Source organism: Pistacia vera, unplaced genomic scaffold, assembly GCF_008641045.1.
Source record: "Pistacia vera cultivar Batoury unplaced genomic scaffold, PisVer_v2 Contig365, whole genome shotgun sequence".
NCBI classification, from domain to species: Eukaryota; Viridiplantae; Streptophyta; class Magnoliopsida; order Sapindales; family Anacardiaceae; genus Pistacia; species Pistacia vera.
The window spans coordinates 433,920-459,821 of record NW_022196185.1 but is presented as its reverse complement, the minus strand read 5'-3'; the positions used below and the strand labels follow the sequence as shown (position 1 = coordinate 459,821).

Here is a 25,902-nt window from a genome sequence, read left to right as displayed (position 1 = left end):
CAAATTTAAAAGGAGGGTTTAACATGCTTATGAGCTAAGCCAATTTATATTATATAAGCTCCTAAACTTATTGGTGATGGAAGCACCAATAAAGCTAAAACAGTCATTCTTGGCCTCAGAAACATATGATTTAGTTTGTGCAAGTGTCAATAGAAGACTTTGTAGCCTAACATTAGATAGGTTTGCAAACAAAATTCTTAAATATATGATCAAGTAAAACAACAAAATGTCAAACCCCTAGTCCATTCACCAACTTATTTCACGTTTACAATAATGATACAAGTGTTCCGCGACAATCCAGAGCTCCTCCCTTAAAAGTTTGCAAAAAAATTGCTTACAGAACTATTCTTTTTCCTGCAAGGTTGGGTGCATGTGTATCTAACTATTAACAAATTTATCTACATCCTAATCTCTATAGTCTAATATTGTCTTCCTGATATAATGGTATACATTATGCAAGCTACATAAACATCAGCCCATAATCATGAATGAAACTCCAGAACATGCATATAACTATCAAGTAATGATTTTGACATGAATTTCATTACCCATATACATAAAGCCAGAAAGCGTTTATCACAAAATCATGTAAGAACAACATACAAAGGCCAAAGGAATGAACAGCTCATAATAGAGAGAGAAAAAAGGTGGTTTATCATTAGAAAAGCTGATCAGAAGACTGAAAAAGATGAACAAAATAAAGAATCCATAAATCCTTCTGGCCATAAAATCTGATTCTCGGATTTAGACGCTTTAACATAAGGCATTAAAACACAAAGACAAGAGTAGAGTTAACGAAGTGAAAGATTCAAGAAGGGCGAGAAGTAAGCGAATATGGCACGGTCAGGTACCCGATTCAGAAATTTGAGAATTTTGGATCCGAAAGATGTTCGATCCAGATCCAGATCCAGATGGCCAGTTGAAATGGGCCTTAAATTCATGTTGAAAACTTTCTAAATACTTTTAGCCCATTAAAGACCCACAACCTTCTTATAAACCATCAAATTAAAAAATCTTAAAAAAAATGTATTTTAAAGTACCGTTACATTATATATATCACATAGTTCACGTAAGAAAATTACATACTCATCTCATATATACATATAGAATTCTGTACTGTAGTGTTCTTTTTTTTCTCCATTACAAAAGGGTCCAGAAAATTTTAGCTTTGTTAGAGCACTTTCACTCTTTTTCTAGTTCTTTGGTTTTGAATATATCATATAATTTGAGTCTCTCAAAATTATTGTTGTGAACGTAAGCAGCGTGCACTTGCAGTGTTTTTCGTTATGTTGGAAATAATATCATTGGTTTTGGATGTGTTTGGGGAAAGCCGCAGGAGTATTCTTCTTGCTGCATTTCTTTATCAGTATTTGGTTTTGTGATGACAATTTTAACTTGTATGCTGCAAAGAACCAGAGTACATGCTGAGAAGCAACTTGGGGTGTTGGAGATTGGCTTCTCAGTGGTTCAGTTGATTGCTACATTTCTGGCAGTTTTGGGCATCAAGATCAACAACAACTATACAGCACAAGTTCTGCTACTAGTCTTTGCTATCATTGCTGCTGTATTCATTTTCAGAAAGGATGAAAACATTCGTGGTTCTTCAAGGCTCAGAAATGAATATGAGAATGAGCTTCTATCTAGTGACAATGGGCTTCAAGTGAATGAAAATGAGCTTCTAGTTGATGAGAATGAGCTTCAGTTAATGGAGGTATGGATGTGAGCATTTGCATATATTTAATAATTAGTTTGCTTAGTAATGAGAAATATTAATCTATAAAATTTTGAAATCGAAATTTTTTTCATTACTTTTAAGTTATTAACTTGTACATTATTTCTTTCAGACAGTTTCTACCGAAAATTCAAGTACTCCTATCGAGATTGACCAGTTGGGATTAACAAGGAGTATTCCGAAATTAATCTGCCAAGAAATCAAGAATTGCTATCGAAAGTACTGTATTTATTTGGTTGTTTTGTTTTCTTGTTATGTATTAGTTGGTATATCTTGTTTTTAGAAGTTTTTATTATTTTAGGAATTTTTTACAAGAAGATTGAAATCTTAATTGTCAAATCTTCTTAATTTATTTTTATTTTTTTTCCTTTAAAAGAGATTCTTTTTTGGAATTATCTCACCTTTGAACCTCTTAGTTTGTCTTCTTTATTTAATAAGAATATTACAAGAACAAATAGAGTTTGTGTATCCTCCTTCTTCAAGTCTTCATTTTCTACATGATATCAGAGCTAGTTTCAATTGAACTGAGTGTTTGACAAACATGTGAGGAGTTAGAGTCAGTAATTACCTCCATCAAAACAAGCATGACCCAACATATGGGTTTAACCATGAGAGAGGGTGTTGGAGTCTCACACCAACTAAATACTTTCAAGTCTATTGGTTTAAAAGAGAAAGTAATATTTCCATTCAACAAGGCTTTATTAGATGAAGAGTTAGATTCATCTCAAATTCTATCAATTGCTCTAGGCTATCTCCATCATTGAAATCGAAACAGCTATATTTCCATTGAATGCAGTTGAACTTCTCAGTTTCAAGGTATGAATGCGAGCATTTAAATTGACTGTTGATTATTCATTTCACTTTGATGATATGCTAACTATACCTAATAGCTTTATTTGGCCAGTCCTCCATTTTTCCAATCAAAAAGCTGAAATTCCATTTACTGCAGCTGCTTTTAGCACAAAGTTCACAGTTTCAAGGTATGAATGCGAGCATTTAAATTGAATGTTGGTTATTCAATTCACTTTGATGTTATATACCTAAAAGCTTAAGCTATTAGGTAACTGTCTAATATTAATATTTATGTCTAATCTGACAACTATTTATAACTTTGTTGAATATATATATATATATATATATATGTGTGTGTGTGTGTGTGTGTGTGTGTGTGTGTGTGTGTGAAATGTGATGAGAGTTATCTTTTTTCAGGTTCATATCCCAAGTTAGTTTGATCGTAGTCCCACATATTTGAAATGCCAGTTACTGAAACTTATGGAGAACAACTACAATATTGAGGTAGAGTTGTGTGGATCCGGAGGAAAATTGCGGCTAGATTGTCCTGAGGATGCAGATAACAAGTTGTTGCATCATGCATGGAGATGCTGAGTGGGAGTAAGTATTTTTACTTGATGCATATTTGAAACTATTACATGTCATTAAGAATGAGTTCGGTGTTGAAATTATCGAAACTAAGACTAACTGATCATGAACTAATAATAAAAGCTTAATCAATCTTGCAGCATAAGCTGAACATGGGTGTGAAGAATATTTCTGTGAAGCGACGCCGCAAAGCAGTTGACAGAAAATTAACACAAGCAAAAGAGATGTCGTTGGAGAACCTGCAGGAAGAGAAGAAGAGTAAATGAAGTTTTTGATTATGTTCATGGCTATTTGATTTAGGATAAGAAAAGGCTTTGTATATGGGTATTATAGTATATTGTGTAACGATGATATCGTTCTGTTTTCATTTCAGGTTCAGTATGGTATCAGATTTCTGGAAATATGGTCTTACGATTCTTCCTTTGTGTTATATTACATATTCAACATATTTGTGTTACAACAGTGAGGATTAGAACATGACCGGCATACATCTGTATAGATTTGTCTAATAATCTCTATTATTGGAAAATTAACTTGGGATGGTTTTATATTATTGATCTGTACGGAGCTAGTACTTAGCAAAATAGGACCGTATTCACTTTTATAATAAGGCAAATTAAACAACGTTTTGCTTAACCGTCGTTGGGTAGTCGACTAGTCAATTAGGACTCTTGGGTGAATTACTTAAAATGTTCTTAGTTTGATTTACCGTGGCCCTAATAGGAGTGACCATTGACTGGTAGTTTCAAAATTTCAATGGATTAGTCGAAGTACATACAAGCTAACTCGAACATTCACAATCATAAAAAAAAAAAGGAGTTTTACATTGCAATACCCTATTAAAAAAATAATATATATCTAGAGAGAGAGAATAATTCTCTATTGTCTAATATAAATTTATCAAAACATGTATATATATTATTGGATCTGAATTGTAAAATATTATTTTAATCTAATGTAATAAATCAAAGGGTAACAAAATTTATATGAGAACATCTTAACTAAACAAAGATGAATAATACAAATTTTGTTTTACGAAGATCATAAACCAACAGCGTCGTATATATTTGTTCATATTGATTTTAAAAACTTTCTTCGAGCTCTGATTTCACTTTCCTTTGACAAAATGCAACCTTATATATTTGTATGATCATATTGATACCCACTCGGTTTAATCAACTATTTATTTCCCTTTACATGCCTCGATCAAAGATCATCAGCATGGACATTGAAGGACATAGAAGTCATCGCCGAAAAAGACGGAACGGTGTTGAGTTAAAAATCTAAATTTAGAGTGAGAATTTTTAAAAGTCAAAAAGAGATAAAATAATATTGTATGGGGCCCAACGTGTCTCCTTTCTCAACTTTTTTGTTCCATTTACGCTTGCATTTCTACACAAAATGATATCCCAACATATTTTTCACAAACTTCAATGTTTTACAAAGGGGTAATGCTATGGGTACTAATGAATTCTACAAGCTGGTGTACTAACTTAAGTATAATACGGGTACTATGTGCATAGTATGAATACTATGTGTGATTTTAATAAAAGTTAGTACATTGGTTAGTAAAATCCGTTAGTATGCACAGTATTATTCTTTACAAAACAAAAGTGGTACGAGAAATCGGTAAAAGAAACCCTAGTTAACGGCGTTTTCTAGTAAACTTAAACAGATAAGCTAGGTCATCTATTCATATACTGCGTAGACATCTGCACTACAAACCAGCTATAGATATCTAAGAGTGAAAACAAACGATTAATTATTGATGTCAACCCAAGGATTAGTCTCATAGTCAAATATATTTGTTTCTTTCGTGGAGGTCTTGGATTCAAACTTTGAAGGTGATCTATTACTTTATAATTTATCTAATTTTTTAAGTTTGTATAGTGTTTAATAGACTTCGAAAATTAATTGAAATACATAAAAACTGACATAGATTCTAGTTAAAAAAAAAAAAAAAAAACACTTAATTCTTGATGTTGATTTTACTGTATGGTTTCCTTGAAGCTTATATATATATATAATCTTTATTCATCTTATGTCACGTTAGAAAAAAAATATATAAAATTTATATGTGTAATATTCAGGTAAATGTTTATGTTTAAAGGAAAAAAAAGGTTTTTTTTTTTTTTTTTTTGTTTTTTTTTTTTTTTGGTATAGTTTAACATAACACTAATATATAAAATCTAATCAAATAAGTTTAATAGTCCATATAATAAAATATTTGCAAGTAATTTATAAGAAATAATATAGGAATAAATACGTAATCTGAAAATTAACCAGAAATTATATATTTTATTATTATTAATAAAGTTTAATGTATTTTGAATAATAAAATAATTGATTTGCATAAATAGATAGCTGTCTCTTTCAATGTCTATTATTATGATGTAATTGCTTTAATCATGATTTCTCTTTTGACAATCGTAGTAGAAGAATCAAACACTAATCTAAGCTTTCCTAAAGTTGATTGCACTATTATTATATATTTAATGATGTAAATGACAGACAAAAAGCAATCAAAAAATACATATCACATGCATCGGCTTGTGTAAAGAGTTCGTGAATTGTGAATTTTTTTATTTTTTATTTTTATGACTAGGAGTGTTTATGTTAATTTATGCGAATTTTAACTAATTTTTCTGGATCTTAGAATTATTAGTCAAATAAGAACTCTAATAGTTACATTTATTAACAACTGAAAAAAGAATCGAACTCAAAACCTTTTGAATAATATTTCTAAGAATTTTTATCAAATCATTCGATCATTCAGAGATAGTTATAAGAATTTGTGAATTGTGATTGCTTTTGATGCCCTGCATAATAATTCTTTCTTGACGAGAAGAATGATCTTGTAACAGGCTTGAGAGCTAAGGCAGATCACTCACTTTCATTCTTTCTTCTTTTTATGCCATTTGTTTTCCTTTTTCCTCTTTTAACATTTCACATCAACTATAGATACATAAGAGTGAAAACAATAATTAATTCTTGATGTTGATGCTTTGCTGCATGGTTTTCTTGAAAGCTTCAGGGTTGCCAATATTCTTTAGCTCCTTGCACAGTTGATTTTGTTGTTTTAGTCGATCTTCTCAGCCATTCAATAGAGTAATGGTATAGGTACAAATTATTTATACAAAATTGATTTGATTTATTTTTTATTTTAGATTATTCATTCCCATTTATTCAGTATTTATTGAGTTGATTTTTTATATGCAATCTTTTAATCATCTTATGTCACGTTAGCTATAGAAAAAAATTGGATGTAAAGTTTTTTTTTTTTTTTTAAATGGTAATTGATGGTCACCCCTTGCCCTGGCTACAACTTGAGCCCAATACACTTTAGTCTTTTAAACTCCTTAATCCATCCTTCACTCCATCATGCCACAAGGGGTAGTTTTGTATGTAAAATTTAAGTGTAGTAATCCGGTAAAGTTTAACATGACACTAATATAATTGCCTAATTGTGCTACGAATATAGTCAAGTGGTTGGTAATTTATAAGAATTAAATACATAATGAGCGGGACTCTTGAGTGCGTTAGCGTAAGCCGATAGTCTGTGCAAAGTATAAACCACGTCTAACAATCTTCCACTTGGTGAATGCTTCAAAATCAATGCACGATTCTTGCCATATTCACTCTTCATCAAACCCAACTTGATTGTACACCACTCAAATTTTGTTGTACTCACCGTTTTGGTTAATAAACATAGCTTTGATACCAATTATTGAAAATCACATCCAAAACACACAACAATGAAAGTAGAAAAGTAACAAAAACAAGCGATTTACACTGGTTCATTCCCAACGAAGGAACTACTTCTAACATTTATATAGAGTAGTTTTATTTAGTTTTAGAAATCTGCAGAATACAATAATAAAAAATATCGGCAGTTCACTCTCTCTCTATATTTAATATTTCTCACATTAGGTTTTTCACTACTACACTAAGGTAATATAAACCTAATCTCATTTAGGCTAAATTGTTATAGACCCAAATATTTACAAACCAACTTCAAGTCCATTTACTAATTGGACTTATTGTAAATGGGGCATTGGCCCCTCGCCCCCGCTTTCTCACCTACAAGCGGGATCGCCACCCACTTACCAAGGAGCAGGATCTCTGAACGCGTCAACGTAAGTAGATAATTTGTCAAGGTCATACAAAGTATGAACCATATCCAATAAAAACATGTGAACACAACTTTGCACTATTTATGCCACTTTTTCTACACTTTGGTTTTGAATACATCATATGACTTGATAAATTATTTGTAGGGATATGAGTTTCTTTTAACTTGATAAATTATTCTACTATATTTTGACATCTAGGTATTAAATTTCGATCATTCTATTGAGTTTGAGAATTTTCCTTCAACATTCTTTAAAGCCTCCTCGTACTTTCCACTGAGAAAATGTATCTAAAAACATGAACCATCTCTTTCTCTTTACCTATACTCTCCACCCACAGGGTTTCTGATAACAGAATATAGAGAATTGACAGTGTGTTTCAGAGCCTCGGAGATCAGAATTAAGCATGGACATCGAAGGAAATAGACGTGGTAGCCGAAGAAGAAGGGACATGATTAGGAGAGACGTAAGCTGTTTGTCTAATGATCTCTTTTCATCCATCTACTCTTTGGTCTGCCTGGTGAGCATCGAGCAAATTATCCAATACTTTTGACACACCAGTCAATCATATTCTTGTATCATTGTATTAATATAAATCCTTCGCCCAAGTTTCAAAAATATTACTTAAAATTATTTCCCAGTTCGAATTTTCAAATGTACCTGTATTGAAACTGTCAACAACACTATATTATTCTGTGCGGTTTAGGGGAAGAATTGTGGAGACTCAGGCTTGACCTATTGGTATCCAAGGGCCTTTTAACTATTCAGAACTTAAACTTAGAGAGAGAGTAAATTAATTTTTGTAATTGTTAATCTAATGTTATTTTATGTTTACAGTAGTTTGTTTTTTTAAATTAACGTAATTTCTTTTAACTTGTGTTATGTTAATTAACTTGGAAGTATCTGAAGTATATCCTGAAAACTTAGAAACAAATTTGATGGAAAAGATTTCAGCATACAAAGCTGAACAAAATATCTATACTGTAGTGTTCTTTTTCTTTTTCTCCTTTGTTCATACACAAAAGTGTCCAGAAAATTTTAGCTTTATTAAAGCACTTTCACTCTCTTTTTAGTTCTTCGGCTTGAATATATCAAATAACTTGAGTCTCTCAAAATTATTGCAGGTATACCTCTTACTTTGTAAACATAAGAAGCGTGCACTCGCGGTGGTTTTCGTTTTATTGGAAACAATATCATTGGTTGTGGATGTGTTTGGGCAAAGCAGCAGGAGTATCCTTCTTGCTGCATTTCTCTTATCAGCATTCGGTTTTGTGTTGACAATTTTATCATGCATGCTGGAAAGAACCAGAGTACATGCTGAGAAGCAACTTGGGGTGGTGGAGATTAGCTTCTCAGTGGTTCAGTTGATTGCTACATTTCTGGCAGTTTTGGGCATCAAGATCAACAACAATTACACAACACAAGTTTTGCTACTAATTTTTGCTATTATTGCTGCTGTTTTCATTTTCAGAAAGGATGAAAACATTCTTGGTTCTTTAAGGCCCACAAACGAAAATGAGAATGAGCTTCAAGAAAATGAGAATGAGAGTGAGCTTCAGTTAATGGAGGTATGGATGTGAGCATTTGCATATATTTAATAATTAGTTTGCTTAGTAATGAGAGAATTATTCCATAAAATTTTGTGATCCAAGAATTTTGTACATTATTTCTTTCAGACAGTTTCTACTGAAAATGCACGTACTCACGAGAATTACCAAATAAAATCCTTATTCTTGCCTCTTAAACATTTGAGATGGATAAAGATTCTGACATTACAGTCCATGAAGGACTTTATATGGTGGCAGCCCAGTTCACAGGTATGATATGAAATGTCGGTTATTCATTTCACTTTGATGAGAATGAGAATGAGCATTTAAATTGAATGTTGGTTTTTCATTTCCGTTTGATGAGAAGGAGATTCAAGTTCTTGCGTGAGCTTCTAGTTGATGAGAATGAGCTTCAATTAATGGAGGTATGGATGTGAGCTTCAATTTTGTGATCCAAGAATTTTCATTACTTTCAGAACCTGCAGGAAGAGAAGAAAAGAAAATGAAGCTTTTGATTATGTTCATCAGTTCATGGCTATTTGATTTAGTAGAATGAACTTACGTGAAGAAAAGGTTGGGCTACTATCGTATATTATGTAAGGATAATATTGTTCTATTTCACTTTGATTTTCATTTTTCATTTCAGGTTCAATAGAATATCAGATTTCTGGAAATATGTTCTTACGATTCTTCCTTTATGTAATATTATATATTCAGCATATTTGTGTCACAACAATGAGGATTAAAACATAACGAGCATACATCTATATATATTTGTCTAATAATCTTATTACATATTGGAAAATTAATTCGGGATGGTTTTATATTATTGATCTATACTGAGCTGACACTTTGCAAAAGAGGATCGTATTCACTTATAGAATCAGGTAAAACAACGTTTTGTTTAGTCACCATTGGATGACTGAGTGATCAATTGTAATTAAAAATCACTAATTGATAATTAAAAAAAAAAATAAACACCAGCTTGCAATCATGAATGAAACTCCAGAACATGCATATAAATATCAAGTAATGAATTTGACATGAATTTCATTACCCATATACATAAAGCCGAAAAGGGTTTATCACAAAATCATGTAAGAACAACATACAAAGGCCAAAGGAATGAACAACTCATAATAGAGAAAGAGAAAAAAAAGTGGTTTACCATTAGAAAAGCTGATCAGAAGATTGAGAAAGATGAACAAAATAAGGAACCCAGAAACCCTTCTGGCCATAAAATCTGATTCTCGGATTTAGACGCTTTAACATGAGGCATTAATACACAAAGAGCTTGTGTAGAATTAACAAAGTGAAAGATTCAAGGAGGAGCAGAAGTCAGTGAATATGGTACGGTCGGGTACCCGATTCAGAAATTTGAGAATTTTGGACCCTAAAGATGTTGGATCCAGATCCAGATGGGAAGTTGAAATGGGCCTAAAATTCAAATCGAAAACTTTCTAAATACTCCTAAGCCCAATTAAAGACCCACCACCTTTGTAAAAGTTATCAAATTAAAATTTGTAATATTATACTTATAATCCAATCTCACAAACTCTCTCTCAACCCCGACATGATAGTTTACAATTGGTCAATTCACAAATGGGTTCTGTCTTTTTAATTACGAACTAACTAATTACAAACTATTATTTCAAGGTTGTAAAAAAAAGTTTGTAAAATTAGGTTGTAAATCAATCTTTATCCAATTAAAGAATCTTTTAAGACAAATATGACAACGCCGTGGAGCATTAGTTATCGTCCAAGTTGCCAAGATTCTTGGTCACAAACATCTTATTACTTAGATGAAATCTATTAGGATTTGTGGGGTTTACATATTTGAGTAATTGTCATATGGTTGAGTTGGATGTTTATCTAAAGACCTTGAACGGTCAATTTTTTTTTTTTTTTTTTTTTTTATACTAGTAAATAATATTCATGTACTTGTTAGAGTTCATGTTTTTTAAAAAGGTTTGACTAATAGTCTCGATACCATGGTTATGAATAATCAAACAAAGGATTATAAATAATAATAATTTTATAAGTACTATTATATCATATATACATCACACAATCCACCTACAAAGTTACAAATTTATTATAAATTTATGCATACAAAATTATTCCAAATGAATTGTAGCTATTATTCTTTGATCAAGCTTCTTGAGAGTGTTTTTTCTCCATAATACACTTCAAGCAGCAGTAACTGCCAAACAAACATGCATTAGATTCACTCAAGGTAGAGCCGTGGAGGTTAACCTCCTTCCCTGATACTTCCGAAGTTCATGATTATCCAGAATTGTTATATTCAAACTCTCAGCCTAACTCATCTTAAAAACACAAACTCCAACATACTTCCGAAAGAATAATACTATATCAACAATCCTCTCTTATAAATTTTTTCTCACAATCTCGACGTGATAACTCGCAATTTTCTCTTACAATCTTGACGTGATAACTCGCAATTGATCAGTTCATAATGAGTTCCACATGAGTCCCGCATAAATCCCATTAATTAATTGTTAACTGATCAATTATGAGTTATCACGTCATGATTGTGAGAAAATATTGTTGATGTAGTATTGCTCCTTCCAAAATTCATGGGTTCATTTGGTTTATTATTTCATATCTTATTCTCAAAATAACTGTTTGTTTCATTATTTAGGAAATACTATTATATTTTATTCAATTACTTTTAAACCCCTTAAATTTATTAATTTAATTAAACATCCCAAAAAAAAGTTTAAAAATTAACAAAAATACCCCCACCCACGCGTAGTTGCCAGATTCTGACAACCACCGTCGATGATAGCCGAAATCTATCACAACGGGGTACAAACAATCAGAACTGATCAATAATTCGCTAATTTGGTTGTCAGCGATGGCCAAATCTTTGGCTATCGCTGACGGCCAGATCTAGCCTTTTACGATCGTCGACGATCAGATCTAACCGTAGATCTGACTTTTTCTGACCAGATCTGTGATAGATTTGGTAAAAAATAGTCATATCAACGTACGACTGATCAGATCAGACTAGTCTACTTCGTAACACTAGATTCCGACGGTGATGATCAGAATTTGACACTATAAGTGGGTGAGAATATTTTTATCATTTTACAAATTTTTTATATATTAAGATATTTAGTTAAATTAATAAATCTATTAAAGATTTTTTTTGTTAATTTTTATTATCTCTAAAATCCTATCCAAAATAATAAACCGAACAAATCCATAATTATCCCTACTCTTATTAAGAAAGACAAACTCCAACAAACAAATAACTGTTATAAACCATATTTACCCTTACAACCTAATCTTACAAGAGTAATGCTATGGGTACTAACGGATGGATACTAATCTATGTACTAACTAAAGCATAGTATCCATACTATACATATAATACCCATACTATACTTTAATTAATACACAGATTAATACCCATCCATTAATACCCAAAATATTATTCATCTTACAAACTTTATTTTACAATCAATCATAATAATGCACCACGAATCTCACGTACGTAATTAAAAGCTAACAACTTACAAACTACTCCAAATTAATTAATTATGAACTACCATTGGACTATTATTACACAAGTAGCGGAAAAGAGGAGGAAACATCCATCAATCAATCAATCTATCACTTCAAAAAAGCAACTCAACACAAATTCCAAACTATCATCACTGTTATCTAAATACGTTTACCCCACAAATCCCAGCCGATTATAAATATCCAACATGTTTTGACACCGAATCCGTTAAATTAAATATCAAAAGCTGAAAAACGCAAATCGTTATTTTAGATACTCCCAAAAATCAATTTATAGAAGTGATCTCTTAACAGTAAATGGCTGCTTCATTTGTTTATTTATAAACCAACTTGCTGAAATGTTACACCTTTAGCAAAGCCACCACACATAATAAAATTGCTTCGAAATAGAAATTCAATCCATAACATCTTTATTCTAACAACACAAAGACAACTTTTATATGTACGACAAACACAAACTCAAAACAACATCTCCATATTACAACTAACCACCCTTCTCATCTCTTCATACCATTTTGAAGCTTAAAAGCCTCAATATTCCGCTACTCGCCACGCCTCCACACACATACACACATTACCATACATATGCACACACTTACATTTCCTTCTTCGACACAGGTAGAAGCATAGAAAAACTTTGGACAGTCTCCCCTCCTCATCTTCCACAGGAGCCGTAGGTCTCCCCTGTTGAGACCATCCTCTCATTGCTTCCTCCCTCCCTACCTCCTCCTCCCTCCTCATATATCACACGTCGTAAGGAGTAGTAGGTCCCCTGAGTCCATCCCCGTTCGCCTTCTCATATGCGTCCGATGTTGACCTTCTACGAAACCGAAAACTCTCTCTATTACCTATTCATCATCCACGGTAGAAAAAGAAATTAACAGATTTCAAACTTTCGTAAGCACCTACAATATCCTTGACAGCCCATGTTTTATATATATTAAAGAACCCATCTGCTGATGCCACAATATTAAACTATAATGTTACGTGCCTAAATAGGTCTTGTCAACTTCAACCTTCACCTAACACGACCATTTTCCCATTAATGCCAAAACATGACTTCATCTTATACATTGCATGCACTAACCTAATGATAAATAAGATCATCATACTCTAAACTTATAAAACCAATATGTTTGCATGTATATAGACATACGATAACGTTACTAGATCGATTACAACAGTATGGTATGAGGCCGATTTGATGTTAAACGTTATAAATGCGATGTTACACGTTGTAACACGCTAAGGTGGTGATATAGTAGCACATGCAAAGTCCATGACCCACATCATAAATTATTGAAATATAGGGGTGGCGAGTGGTAGCCACATCATAAAGTGATTTTTAGATGGGATGGGTTCAATAATATTATAATAATACTCAAATGTGGACTCCATTGACTTGATTGAGAAAATACAAGATTAGGGCAAAGTGGAATCCACCACATATGTGCAAATACCAATAAACCCATCATGATTTAACACCACCACCCATTTCTCAACTACGATTTTGGCCAAACTTTGGAGCCCTAAAGTCCATGCATAATAATTGCAAAGTCAGTCAATGACTCAATAAGGACAAATCTGTCATTTTCAATACGCCCACAAGCCAAAAATAAATGAATTCAAGATAAAGACACGAATACATCGGTCCTACTTAAAAGTTTATTAACTTTATTTCATCACCTAACATAATCACATCGCATGAAGTTACCGATATACCCTACTCTACTGTGCGCTAAATGACAAATATATCCTAGCTTTTCGTTGGTTGATTCCTGTTATCACAAACTCCATTATTATCGGAGAGGGCATTTTCGGAACTTGAAATAATAAATCATTCGTCATTTGAACAAGAAGTTTAGGCTTACCAGAGAAAGGAGATACCGGAGGCGTAGATCCGGCCGGAGAAACAGGCGGCGACCCGTTCTGATAACCAGGTGGTTTTACTATCATGATACTCCGTGTAACTTTCGCCGCCTCCAACGGCGATTCGTCAACGTCTGATCTCACGTTCCCGCCATTAGATTCTAATCACAACCAGTAATCAAAGCATCAGAAATAATTCAAAAAGTACAGAGACAAACAGAACTAGAACCAAAATTCAACGGTAGCTAACTAAAAAACTAACTCCACTGCCGCCGCTTTAATAACTCTTAACAACCTTAAAATTCTTGTCCACTCAGCATGTAACCGCCAATTAAACAGACTAAATTTAAAATCTGTTTTGTTTAAATAATGCGAAGGTTAATAAAAAAATCTTAGCCGTCCGATCACTGATTCATCAATGATTGTAGTTCGATTTTCACTTTTAATTTATTTTCTTAAAAAATGTTATACAGAATCTGCCGAAATGCGCCACCAGCGTAGTGCATACCCTTGCCGGAATTTGGTCGGAAACTGAAGGTGGAGTGCTTTCGAAGCTTGCCAAGCCCGGACTCCGGCCGAGGCCCGGCCAAGGTGTCGTCCCACAACTGGTCAAGTAAGCTCATGGCGCAAGTGAGCAAGACTCGAGTGTTTTTAACAAGACCGGCTGATGTTAACGAAATGATCCTCTCTCACTCAAGAGTCTGGGATAGAGTAAATAACGGCAGAGGGACGAAGATATTTAACGTGAAGTGAGAGGTTAAATATAGAACAAGTTTGTATAAAGACCGAACAACTAGGAGGAAATGTGAGCCGTTGATGGAGATCTAAAACTGGAATGGTGACGTGGCGAGTGGATCGAGGAGCACGTTGTAAGGGATAAGATCGATATGACAGGTGGTGGGGCCCGATGACAAGGAGTCTGATGTAAGGGTTGACACGTGCCAAGTGTAGATATGTAGGAGGGGCATGTCACGTGAGCGATCATTTTTTGTCTAGAATGCTCCTCACTTTAATCCGTTCTGGCTCTAAATGTAAATGGGCTTGGGTTTTAGTTGGAATTACGGATTTGACCCTATAGATTCCACCCCATTTTTAGATATTAAAAGTGGTTAATAGGGTGATGAAAAAATGTAAACCTTAAAAAATTAATTAAAATACGTATCAATTGACCCGAAGTATATAAAAAAACAAAAAAACATATCTCCCCAAACCACTTTTGGGTAACTAGATAGGATTATATAAATTTTTAGGTATATTGTTCTCTTGAGTTCAATTTTTCTTTACTGTACTTGATCATTAACTTCAAGACCTTAAAGATTAGTCGAAGTACATACGAACTAACCTAAACACCCCTAATCACCAAACCATATATATAAAACATAAGTGGTTAATAAAATATTTATATCACCCCCACTACCGACTATTTTAACATAATAAACTTGGACAGAAGGAGATTTCTATTATTACTATAACATAGAGGGATTTTTGTTAATTGATGATAAATTAGAGAGACTATTGTTACCTATGTTAAAATTCAGCACTTGAAACTACTGAATTAATGTTTACTTCTTTGTCAACCCTTTGATCATAAATCAAGGGAAGATGGTCGACAGTGGAAATTGTTGGGTTAATATTTCCTTTTTGTCAACCCTAATCATAAATCAAGGGACCATGATGGAAACATCGTACAAGCAACTTATAATAGAGTCCAAAACGAAATAAAATTGAAGAAATACCAGAAAAGAAGAACAAACAATAGAGAGAGGATAAGGAACAAAGAAATAAGTAAATGTCAACGTTATTTGTTATACTGAGATATGGGATGAGCTTGAATCAGAAGAAAATCTTATCCGAATTGCTGAAAACTACTTGCTTGGTCTGTACATGGCCTCGATCAAAGATCACAGCATGGACATTGAAGGACATAGAAGTCATCGCCGAAAAAGACGGAACGTGTGGAGTTAAAAACTCAAATTAGAGTGAAAATTTTAAAAGTCAAAAAGAGAAAATAATATTGTATGGGGCCAACGTGTCTCCTTTCTCAACTTTTTTGTTCCATTTACACTTGCATTTCTACACAAAATGATATCCCAACATATTTTTCACAAACTTCAATGTTTTACAAAGGGTAATGCTATGGGTACTAATGAATTCTACAAGGTGTACAACTTAAGTATAATACGGGTACTATGTGCATAGTATGAATACATGTGTGATTTAATAAAAGTTAGTACATGGTTAGAAATCCGTTAGTATGCACAGTATATTCTTTACAAAACAAAAGTGGTACGAGAAATCGGTAAAAGAAACCCTAGTAACGGCGTTTTCTAGTAAACTTAAACAGATAAGCTAGGTCATCTATTCATATACTGCGTAGAAATCTGCACTACAAACCAGCTATAGATATCTAAGAGTGAAAACAAACGATTAATTATTGATGTCAACCCAAGGATTAGTCTCATAGTCAAATATATTTGTTTCTTTCGTGGAGGTCTTGGATTCAAACTTTGAAGGTGATCTATTACTTTATAATTTATCTAATTTTTAAGTTTGTATAGTGTTTAATAGACTTCGAAAATTAATTGAAATACATAAAAACTGACATAGATTCTAGTTAAAAAAAAAAAAAAAAAACACTAATTCTTGATGTTGATTTTACTGTATGGTTTCCTTGAAGCTTATATATATATATATCTTTATTATCTTATGTCACGTTAGAAAAAAAATATATAAAATTTATATGTGTAATATTCAGGTAATGTTTATGTTAAAGGAAAAAAAGTTTTTTTTTTTTTTTTTTTTTTTTTTTTTTGGTTAGTTAACATAACACTAATATAATAAAATCATAATCAAATAAGTTTAATAGTCCATATAAATAAAATATTTGCAAGTAATTTATAAGAAATAATTATAGGAATAATACGTAATCTGAAAATTAACCAGATTATATATTTTATTAAAATTAATAAGATTTAATAGTTTTTGAATAAATAAAATAAATTGATTTGCATAAATAGATAGCTGTCATCTTTCAATGTAATATTGATGTAATTGCTTTAACATGATTTCTCTTTTGACAATCGTAGTAGATCGAAGAATACATACTAATCTAAGCTTTCCTAAAGTTGATTGCACTATTATTATATATTAAGATGTAAATGACAGACTAAAAGTAATCAAAAAATATATATCACATGCATCGGTTGTGTAAAGAGTTCGTGAATTGTGAATTTTTTATTTTTTATTTTTATGACTAGGAGTGTTTATGTAATTATGCGATATTTTAACTAATTTTTTGGATCTTAGAATTATTAGTCAAATAAGAACTCTAATAGTTACATTTATTAACAACTGAAAAAAGAATCGAACTCAAAACCTTTGAAAATATTTCTAAGAATTTTTATCAACTATCGATCATTCAGAGATAGTATATGAATTTGTGAATTGTGATTGCTTTTGATGCCCTGCATATAATTCTTTCTTGACGAGAAGAATGATCTTGTAACAGGCTTGAGAGCTAAGGCAGATCACTCACTTTCATTCTTTCTTCTTTTTATGCCATTTTGTTTTCCTTTTTCCTCTTTTAACATTTCACATCAACTATAGATACATAAGAGTGAAAACAATAATTAATTCTTGATGTTGATGCTTTGCTGCATGGTTTTCTTGAAAGTTCAGGGTTGCCAATATTCTTTAGCTCCTTGACAGTTGATTTTGTTGTTTTAGTCGATCTTCTCAGCCATTCAATAGAGTAATGGTATAGGTACAAAATTATATACAAAATTGTTTGATTATTTTTTATTTTAGATTATTCATTCCCATTTATTCAGTATTTATTGAGTTGATTTTTTATAGCAATCTTTTAATCATCTTATGTCACGTTAGCTATAGAAAAATTGGATGTAAAGTTTTTTTTTTTTTTTAAATGGTATTGATGGTACCCTTGCCTGGCTACAACTTGAGCCCAATACACTTTAGTCTTTTAAACTCCTTAATCCATCCTTCACTCCATCATGCCAAGGGGTAGTTTTGTATGTAAAATTTAAGTGTAGTAATCCGTAAAGTTACATGACACTAATATAATGCTAATTGTTACGATATAGTCAAGTGTTGGTAATTTATAAGAATTAAATCATAAGAGCGGGATCTTGAGTGCGTTAGCGTAAGCCGATAGTCTGTGCAAAGTATAAACCACGTCTAACAATCTTCCACTTGGTGAATGCTTCAAAATCAATGCACGATTCTGCCAATTCACTCTCATCAAACCCACTGGTTGTACACCACTCAAATGTTGTTACTCACCGTTTTGATTAATAAACATAGTGTGATACCAATTATTGAAATACATCCAAAACACACAACAATGAAAGTATAAAAGTACAAAAAACAATCATTTACATTGGTTCATCCCAATGAACAATACGTTAACATTTATAGTAGTTTTATTTAGTTTTAGAAATCTGCAGAATACAATAATAAAAAATATCGGCAGTTCACTCTCTCTCTATATTTATATTTCTCACATTAGGTTTTTACTACATCACTAAGGTAATATAAACCTAATCTCATTTAGGCTAAATGTTATAGACCCAAATATTTACAAACCAACTTCAAGTCCATTACATGGACTTATTGTAAATGGGGCATTGGCCCCTCGCCCCCGCTTTCTCACCTACAAGCGGGATCGCCACCCACTTACCGAGGAGCAGGATCTCTGAACGGTCAACGTAAGTAGATAATTTGTCAAGGTCATACAAAGTATGAACCATATCCAATCAAAACATGTGAACACAACTTGCACTATTTATGCCACTTTTTCTACACTTTGGTTTTGAATACGTCATATGACTTGATAAATTATTTGTAGGGATATGAGTTCTTTTTCACTTGATAAATTATTCTACTATATTTTGACATCTAGGTATTAAATTTCGATATTCTATTGAGTTTGAGAATTTTCCTTCAACATCTTAAAGCCTCCTCGTACTTCCACTGAGAAAATGTATCTAAAAACATGAACCATCTCTTTCTCTTAACTACTCTCACCCAGGGTTTCTGATAACAGAATATAGAGAATTGACAGTGTGTTTCAGAGCCTCGGAGATCAGAATAAGCATGGACATCGAAGGAAATAGACGTGGTAGCCGAAGAAGAGGGACATGATTAGGAGAGACGTAAGCTGTTTGTCTAATGATCTCTTTTCATCCATCTACTCTTTGGTCTGCCTGGTGAGATCGAGCAAATTATCCAATACTTTTGACACACCAGTCAATCATATCTTGTATCATTGTATTAATATAAAATCCTTCGCCCAAGTTTCAAAAATATTATTAAAATATTTTCCAGTTCGATTTCAAATGTACCTGTATGAAACTGTCAAAACACTATATATTCTCTGCGGTTTAGGGGAAGAATTGTGGAGACTCAGGCTTGACCTATTGGTATCCAAGGGCCTTAACTATTCAGAACTTAAACTTAGAGAGAGAGTAAATATTTTTGTTATTGTTAATCTAATGTTATTTATGTTTACAGTAGTTGTTTTTTTAATTAACGTAATTTCTTTTAACTTGTGTTATGTTAATTAACTGGAAGTATCTGAAGTATATCCTGAAAACTTAGAAACAAATTGATGGAAAAGATTTCAGCATACAAAGCTGAAAAAAATATCTATAATGTAGTGTTTTTTTCTTTTTCTCCTTTGTTCATACACAAAAGTGTCCAGAAAATTTTAGCTTTATTAAAGCACTTTCACTCTCTTTTTAGTCTTCGCTGAATATATCAAATAACTTGAGTTCTCAAAATTATTGCAGGTATACCTCTTACTTTGTAAACATAAGAAGCGTGCACTCGCGGTGGTTTTCGTTTTATTGGAAACAATATATTGGTTGTGGATGTGTTTGGGCAAAGCAGCAGGAGTATCCTTCTTGCTGCATTTCTTATCAGCATTCGGTTTTGTGTGACAATTTTATCATGCATGCTGGAAAGAACCAGAGTACATGCTGAGAAGCAACTTGGGGTGGTGGAGATTAGTTTCAGTGGTTCAGTTGTTGCTACATTTCTGGCAGTTTTGGGCATCAAGATCAACAACAATTACAACACAAGTTTTGCTACTAATTTTTGCTATTTTGCTGCTGTTTTCATTTTCAGAAAGGATGAAAACATTCTTGGTTCTTTAAGGCCCACAAACGAAAATGGAATGAGCTTCAAGAAAATGAGAATGAGAGTGAGCTTCAGTTAATGGATGGTAGGATGTGAGCATTTGCTATATTTAATAATTAGTTTGCTTAGTAATGAGAGATATTATTCCATAAAATTTTGTGATCCAAGAATTTTGTCATTATTTCTTTCAGACAGTTTCTACTGAAAATGCACGTATCCGAGAATTACCAAATAAAATCCTTATTCTTGCCTCTTAAACATTTGAGATGGATAAAGATTCTGACATTACAGTCATGAAGGACTTTATATGGTGGCAGCCCAGTTACAGGTATGATATGAATGTCGGTTATTCATTTCACTTTGATGAGAATGAGAATGAGCATTTAAATTGAACGTTGGTTTTATTTCCGTTTGATTAGAAGGAGATCAAGTTCTTGCGTGAGGTTCTAGTTGATGAGAATGAGCTTCAATTAATGGAGGTATGGTGTGAGCTTCATTTTGTGATCCAAGATTTCATTACTTTCAGAACTGCGAGGAAGAGAAGAAAAGAAAATGAAGCTTTGATTATGTTCATCAGTTCATGGCTATTTGATTAGTAGAAGAACTTACGTGAAGAAAAGGTTGGGCTACTATCGTAATTATGTAAGGATAATATTGTTCTATTCACTTTGATTTTCATTTTTCATTCAGGTTCAATAGAAATCAGATTTCTGGAAATATGTTCTTACGATTCTTCCTTTATGTAATATATAATTCAGACATATGTGTCACAACAAGAGGATTAAAACAGAACGAGCATACATCTATATATATTGTCTAATAATCTATTACATTGGAAAATTAATTCGGGATGGTTTTATATTATTGATCTATACTGAGCTGACACTTTGCAAAAGAGGACGTATTCACTATAGAATCAGGCAAAACAACGTTTGTTTAGTCACCATGATGACTGAGTGATAATTGTAATTAAAATCACTAATTGATAATTAAAAAAAAAATAACACCAGCTTGCAATCAGAATAACTCCAGAACATGCATATAAATATCAAGTAATGAATTGACGAATTTCATTACCCATATACATAAAGCCGAAAAGGTTTATCACAAAATCATGTAAGAACAACATACAAAGGCAAAGGAATGAACAACTCATAATAGAGAAAGAGAAAAAAAGTGGTTTACCCTTAGAAAAGCTGATCAGAAGATGAGAAAGATGAACAAAATAAGAACCCGAAACCCTTCTGGCCATAAATCTGATTCTCGGTTTAGACGCTTTAACATGAGGCATTAATACACAAAGACCTGTGTTAGAAATAACAAAGTGAAAGATTCAAGGAGGAGGAGAAGTCAGTGAATATGGTACGGTCGGGTACCCGATTCAGAAATTTGAGAATCTTAGATCCTAAAGATGTTGGATCCACATCCAGATGGGACTGAAATGGGCCTAAAATTCATATCGAAAACTTTCTAAATACTCCTAAGCCCAATTAAAGACCCACCACCTTTGTAAAAGTTATCAAATTAAAATTTGTAAATTAATACTTATAATCCAATCTCACAAACTATTTCTCAACCCATTGATAAACGTCAATAGGTTCGTCTTTCAATTACGAACTGACTAATTACAAACTATTACTTCAAGGTTGTAAAAAAAAGTTTGTAAAATTAGTTGTAAATCAATCTTATCCAATTAAAGAATCTTTTAAGAAAAATATGACAAGCCGTGGAGCATTAGTTATCGTCAAGTTGCCAAGATTTTGGTCACAAACATTTATTACTTAGATGAAATCTATTAGATTTGTGGGGTTTACATATTTGAGTAATTGTCATATGGTTGAGTTGGTGTTTATCTAAAGACCTTGAACGGCAATTTTTTTTTTTTTTTTTTTTTTACTAGTAAATAATATTCATGTACTTGTTAGTTCATGTTTTTTAAAAAGGTTTGACTAATGTCTCGATACCATGGTTATGAATAATCAAACAAAGGATTATAAATAATAATAATTTTATAAGTACTATTATATCATATATACATCACACAATCCACCTACAAAGTTACAAATTTATTATAAATTTATGCATACAAAATTATTCCAAGAATTGTAGCTTTATTCTTTGATCAAGTTCTTGAGAGTGTTTTTCTCTTAATACACTCAAGCAGCAGTAACTGCCAACAAAACATGCATTAGATTCACTCAAGGTAGAGCCGTGGAGGTTAACCCCTTCCCTGATACTTCGAAGTTCATGATATCCGAATTGTTATATTCAAACTCTCAGCCCAATAATCTTAAAAACACAAACTCCAACATACTTCCGAAAGAATAATACTATATCAACAATCTCTCTTATAATTTTTCTCACAATCTGACGTGATACTCGCAATTTTTTTACAATCTGACGTGATAATCGCAATTGATCAGTCATATGAGTTCCACATGAGTCGCATAAATCCCATTAATTAATTGTAACTGATCAATTAGAGTTATCACGTCATGATGTGAGAAAATATTGTTGAGTAGTATTGCTCCTCCAAAATTCATGGGTTCATTTGGTTATTATTTCATATCTTATTCTCAAATAAATGTTGTTTCTATTATTTAGGAAATACTATATATTTATTTCAATTACTTTAAACCCCTTAAATTTATTAATTTAATTAAACATCCCAAAAAAAAGTTTAAAAATTAACAAAAATACCCCACCCCCGCGTAGTTGCAGATTCTGACAACCACGTCGATGATAGCCGAAATCTATCACACGGGTACAAACAATCAGAACTGATCATAATGCTAATTTGGTTGTCACGATGGCCAAATCTTGGCTATCGCTGACGGCCAGATCTAGCTTTTACGATCGTCGACGATCAGATCTAACGTAGATTGACTTTTTCTGACCAGATCTGTGATAGATTTGGTAAAAAATAGTCATATCAACGTACGACTGATCAGATCAGACTAGTCTACTTCGTAAACTAGATTCCGACGTGATGATCAGAATTTGAACTATAAGTGGGTGAAATATTTTTATCATTTTACAAATTTTTATATATTAAGTATTAGTAAATTAATAAATCTATTAAAGATTTTTTTGTTAATTTTATTATCTTTAAAATCCTATCCAAAATAATAAACGCACAAATCCATAATTATCCCTACTCTTATTAGAAAGACAAACTCCAACAAACAAATAACTGTTATAAACCATTTACCCTTACAACTAATCTTACAAGGTAATGCTAGGTACTAACGGATGATACTAATTATGTACTAACTAAAGCATAGTATCATATATACTATAATACCCATACTATACTTTAATTAATACAAAGATTATACCCATCATTAATACCCAAAATATTATTCATCTTACAAACTTTATTTACAATCAATCATAATAATGCACCACGAATCTCACGTACGTAATTAAAAGCTACAACTTACAAACTACTCCAAATTATATTATGAACTACCATTGGACTATATACACAAGTAGCGGAAAAGAGGAGGAAACATCCATCAATCAATCTATCACTTCAAAAAAGCAACTCAACACAAATCCAAACTATCATCATGTTATCTAAATACGTTTACCCACACAATCCCAGCCGATTATAAATATCCAACATGTTTTGACACCGAATCCGTTAAATTAAATATCAAAACTGAAAACGCAAATCGTTATTTAGATACTCCCAAAAATCAATTTTGAGTGATCTCTTAACAGTAAATGGCTGCTTCATTTGTTATTTATAAACCAACTGCTGAAATGTTACACCTTTAGCAAAGCCACCACACATAATAAAATTGCTTCGAAATAGAAATTCAATCCATAACATCTTTATTCTAAAACACAAAGACAACTTTATATGTACGACAACACACAAACTCAAAACAACATCTCACTATTACAACAACCACCCTTCTCATATCTTCATACATTTGAAGCTTAAAAGCCTCAATATTCCTACTCGCCACGCCTCCACACACAACACACATTACCATACATATGCACACACTTACATTTCCTTCGACACAGGTAGAAGCATAGAAAAACTTTGGACAGTCTCCCTCCTCATCTTCCACAGGAGCCGTAGGTCTCCCCTGTTGAGACCAACCTCTCATGCTTCCTCCCTCCCTACCTCCTCCTCCCTCCTCATATATCACAGTCGTAAGGAGTAGTAGGTCCCCTGAGTCCATCCCCGTTCGCCTTCTCATATGCGTCCGATGTTGACCTTCACGAAACCAAAACTCTCTCTATACCTATTCATATCCACGTGTAGAAAAGAAATTAACAGATTTCAAACTTTTAAGCCTAACATATCCTTGACAGCCCATGTTTATATATATTAAAAAGAACCATCTGCTGATGCCCAAAATATAAACTATAATGTTACGTGCTAAATAGGTCTTGTCAACTTCAACCTACCTAACACGACCATTTTTCATTAATGCCAAAACATGACTTCATTATACAGCATGCACTAACCTAATGATAAATAAGATCATCATACTCTAAACTTATAAAACCAATATGTTGCGTATATAGACATACGATAACGTACTAGATCGATTACAACAGTATGGTATGAGGCCGATTTGATGTTAAACGTTTAAATGCGATGTTACACGTTGTAACACCGCTAAAGGGGGAGTAAGTATTTTTACTTGATGCATATTTGAAACTATTACATGTCATTAATCAGAATGAGTTCGGTGTTGAAATTATCGAAACTAAGACTAACTGATCATGAACTAATAATAAAAGCTTAATCAATCTTGCAGCACAAGCTGAACATGGGTGTGAAGAATATTTCTGTGAGGCGACGCCGCAAAGCAGTTGACAGAAAATTAACACAAGCAAAAGAGATGTCGTTGGAGAACCTGCAGGAAGAGAAGAAGAGTAAATGAAGTTTTTGATTATGTTCAGGGCTATTTGATTTAGGCTAAGAAAAGGCTTTGTATATGGGTATTATAGTATATTGTGTAACGGTGATATCGTTCTGTTTTCATTTCAGGTTCAATATGGTATCAGATTTCTGGAAATATGGTCTTATGATTCTTCCTTTGTGTTATATTACATATTCAACATATTTGTGTTACAACAGTGAGGATTAGAACATGACCGGCATACATCTGTATAGATTTGTCTAATAATCTCATTATTGGAAAATTAACTTGGGATGGTTTTCTATTATTGATCTATACGGAGCTAGTACTTAGCAAAATAGGACCGTATTCACTTATATAATAAGGCAAATTAAACAACGTTTTGCTTAACCGTCGTTGGGTGGTCGAATAGTCAATTAGGACTCTTGGATGAATTACTTAAAATGTTATTAGTTTGATTTACCACGGCCCTAATAGGAGTGACCATTGACTGGTAGTTTCAAGGTTTCAATGGATTAGTCGAAGTACATACAAGCTAACCCGGACATTCACAGTCATAAAAAAAAGGGCATTTTACATTGCAATACCATATTAAAGAAAATAATATCTAGGGAGAGAAAGAATAATTCTCTATTGTCTAATATAAA

The 25,902-nt window shown here is 32.5% G+C and overlaps 1 protein-coding gene across 3 annotated transcripts; it reads right to left on the bottom strand.

The window, feature by feature from the left end:
- Positions 1-12,618: 12,618 nt before the first annotated feature.
- Positions 12,619-14,931, bottom strand: LOC116140206 (dormancy-associated protein homolog 3). 3 transcript variants are annotated; one of them, XM_031425832.1, is made up of 3 exons: positions 14,716-14,931; positions 14,210-14,368; positions 12,619-13,158 (listed from the first exon to the last, which is right to left on the bottom strand). In XM_031425832.1, the coding sequence occupies exons 1-3, from the start codon at positions 14,828-14,830 to the stop codon at positions 13,076-13,078; spliced, it is 357 nt and encodes a 118-aa protein (XP_031281692.1). In that variant the 5' UTR covers positions 14,831-14,931; the 3' UTR covers positions 12,619-13,075. The 3 variants fall into 3 exon arrangements, with proteins under 3 accessions (XP_031281692.1, XP_031281691.1, XP_031281693.1); XM_031425831.1 differs by having other exon boundaries at positions 12,619-13,186; positions 14,716-14,929; XM_031425833.1 differs by lacking the exon at positions 12,619-13,158 and adding an exon at positions 13,924-14,116.
- Between the last annotated feature and the right edge of the window lie 10,971 nt (positions 14,932-25,902).

Excerpts from the sequence above, each read along its gene's own strand:
- LOC116140206 (XM_031425831.1), bottom strand. The coding sequence starts at position 14,830 with ATGAGCTTACTTGACCAGTTGTGGGACGACACCTTGGCCGGGCCTCGG. Across the intron at positions 14,369-14,715 it reads CCGACCAAATTCCGGCAAGG|AATCTAATGGCGGGAACGTG; the intron begins GTATGCACTACG and ends GGTTGTGATTAG. Across the intron at positions 13,187-14,209 it reads TCCGGTATCTCCTTTCTCTG|GTAATAGAGAGAGTTTTCGG; the intron begins GTAAGCCTAAAC and ends GATGATGAATAG.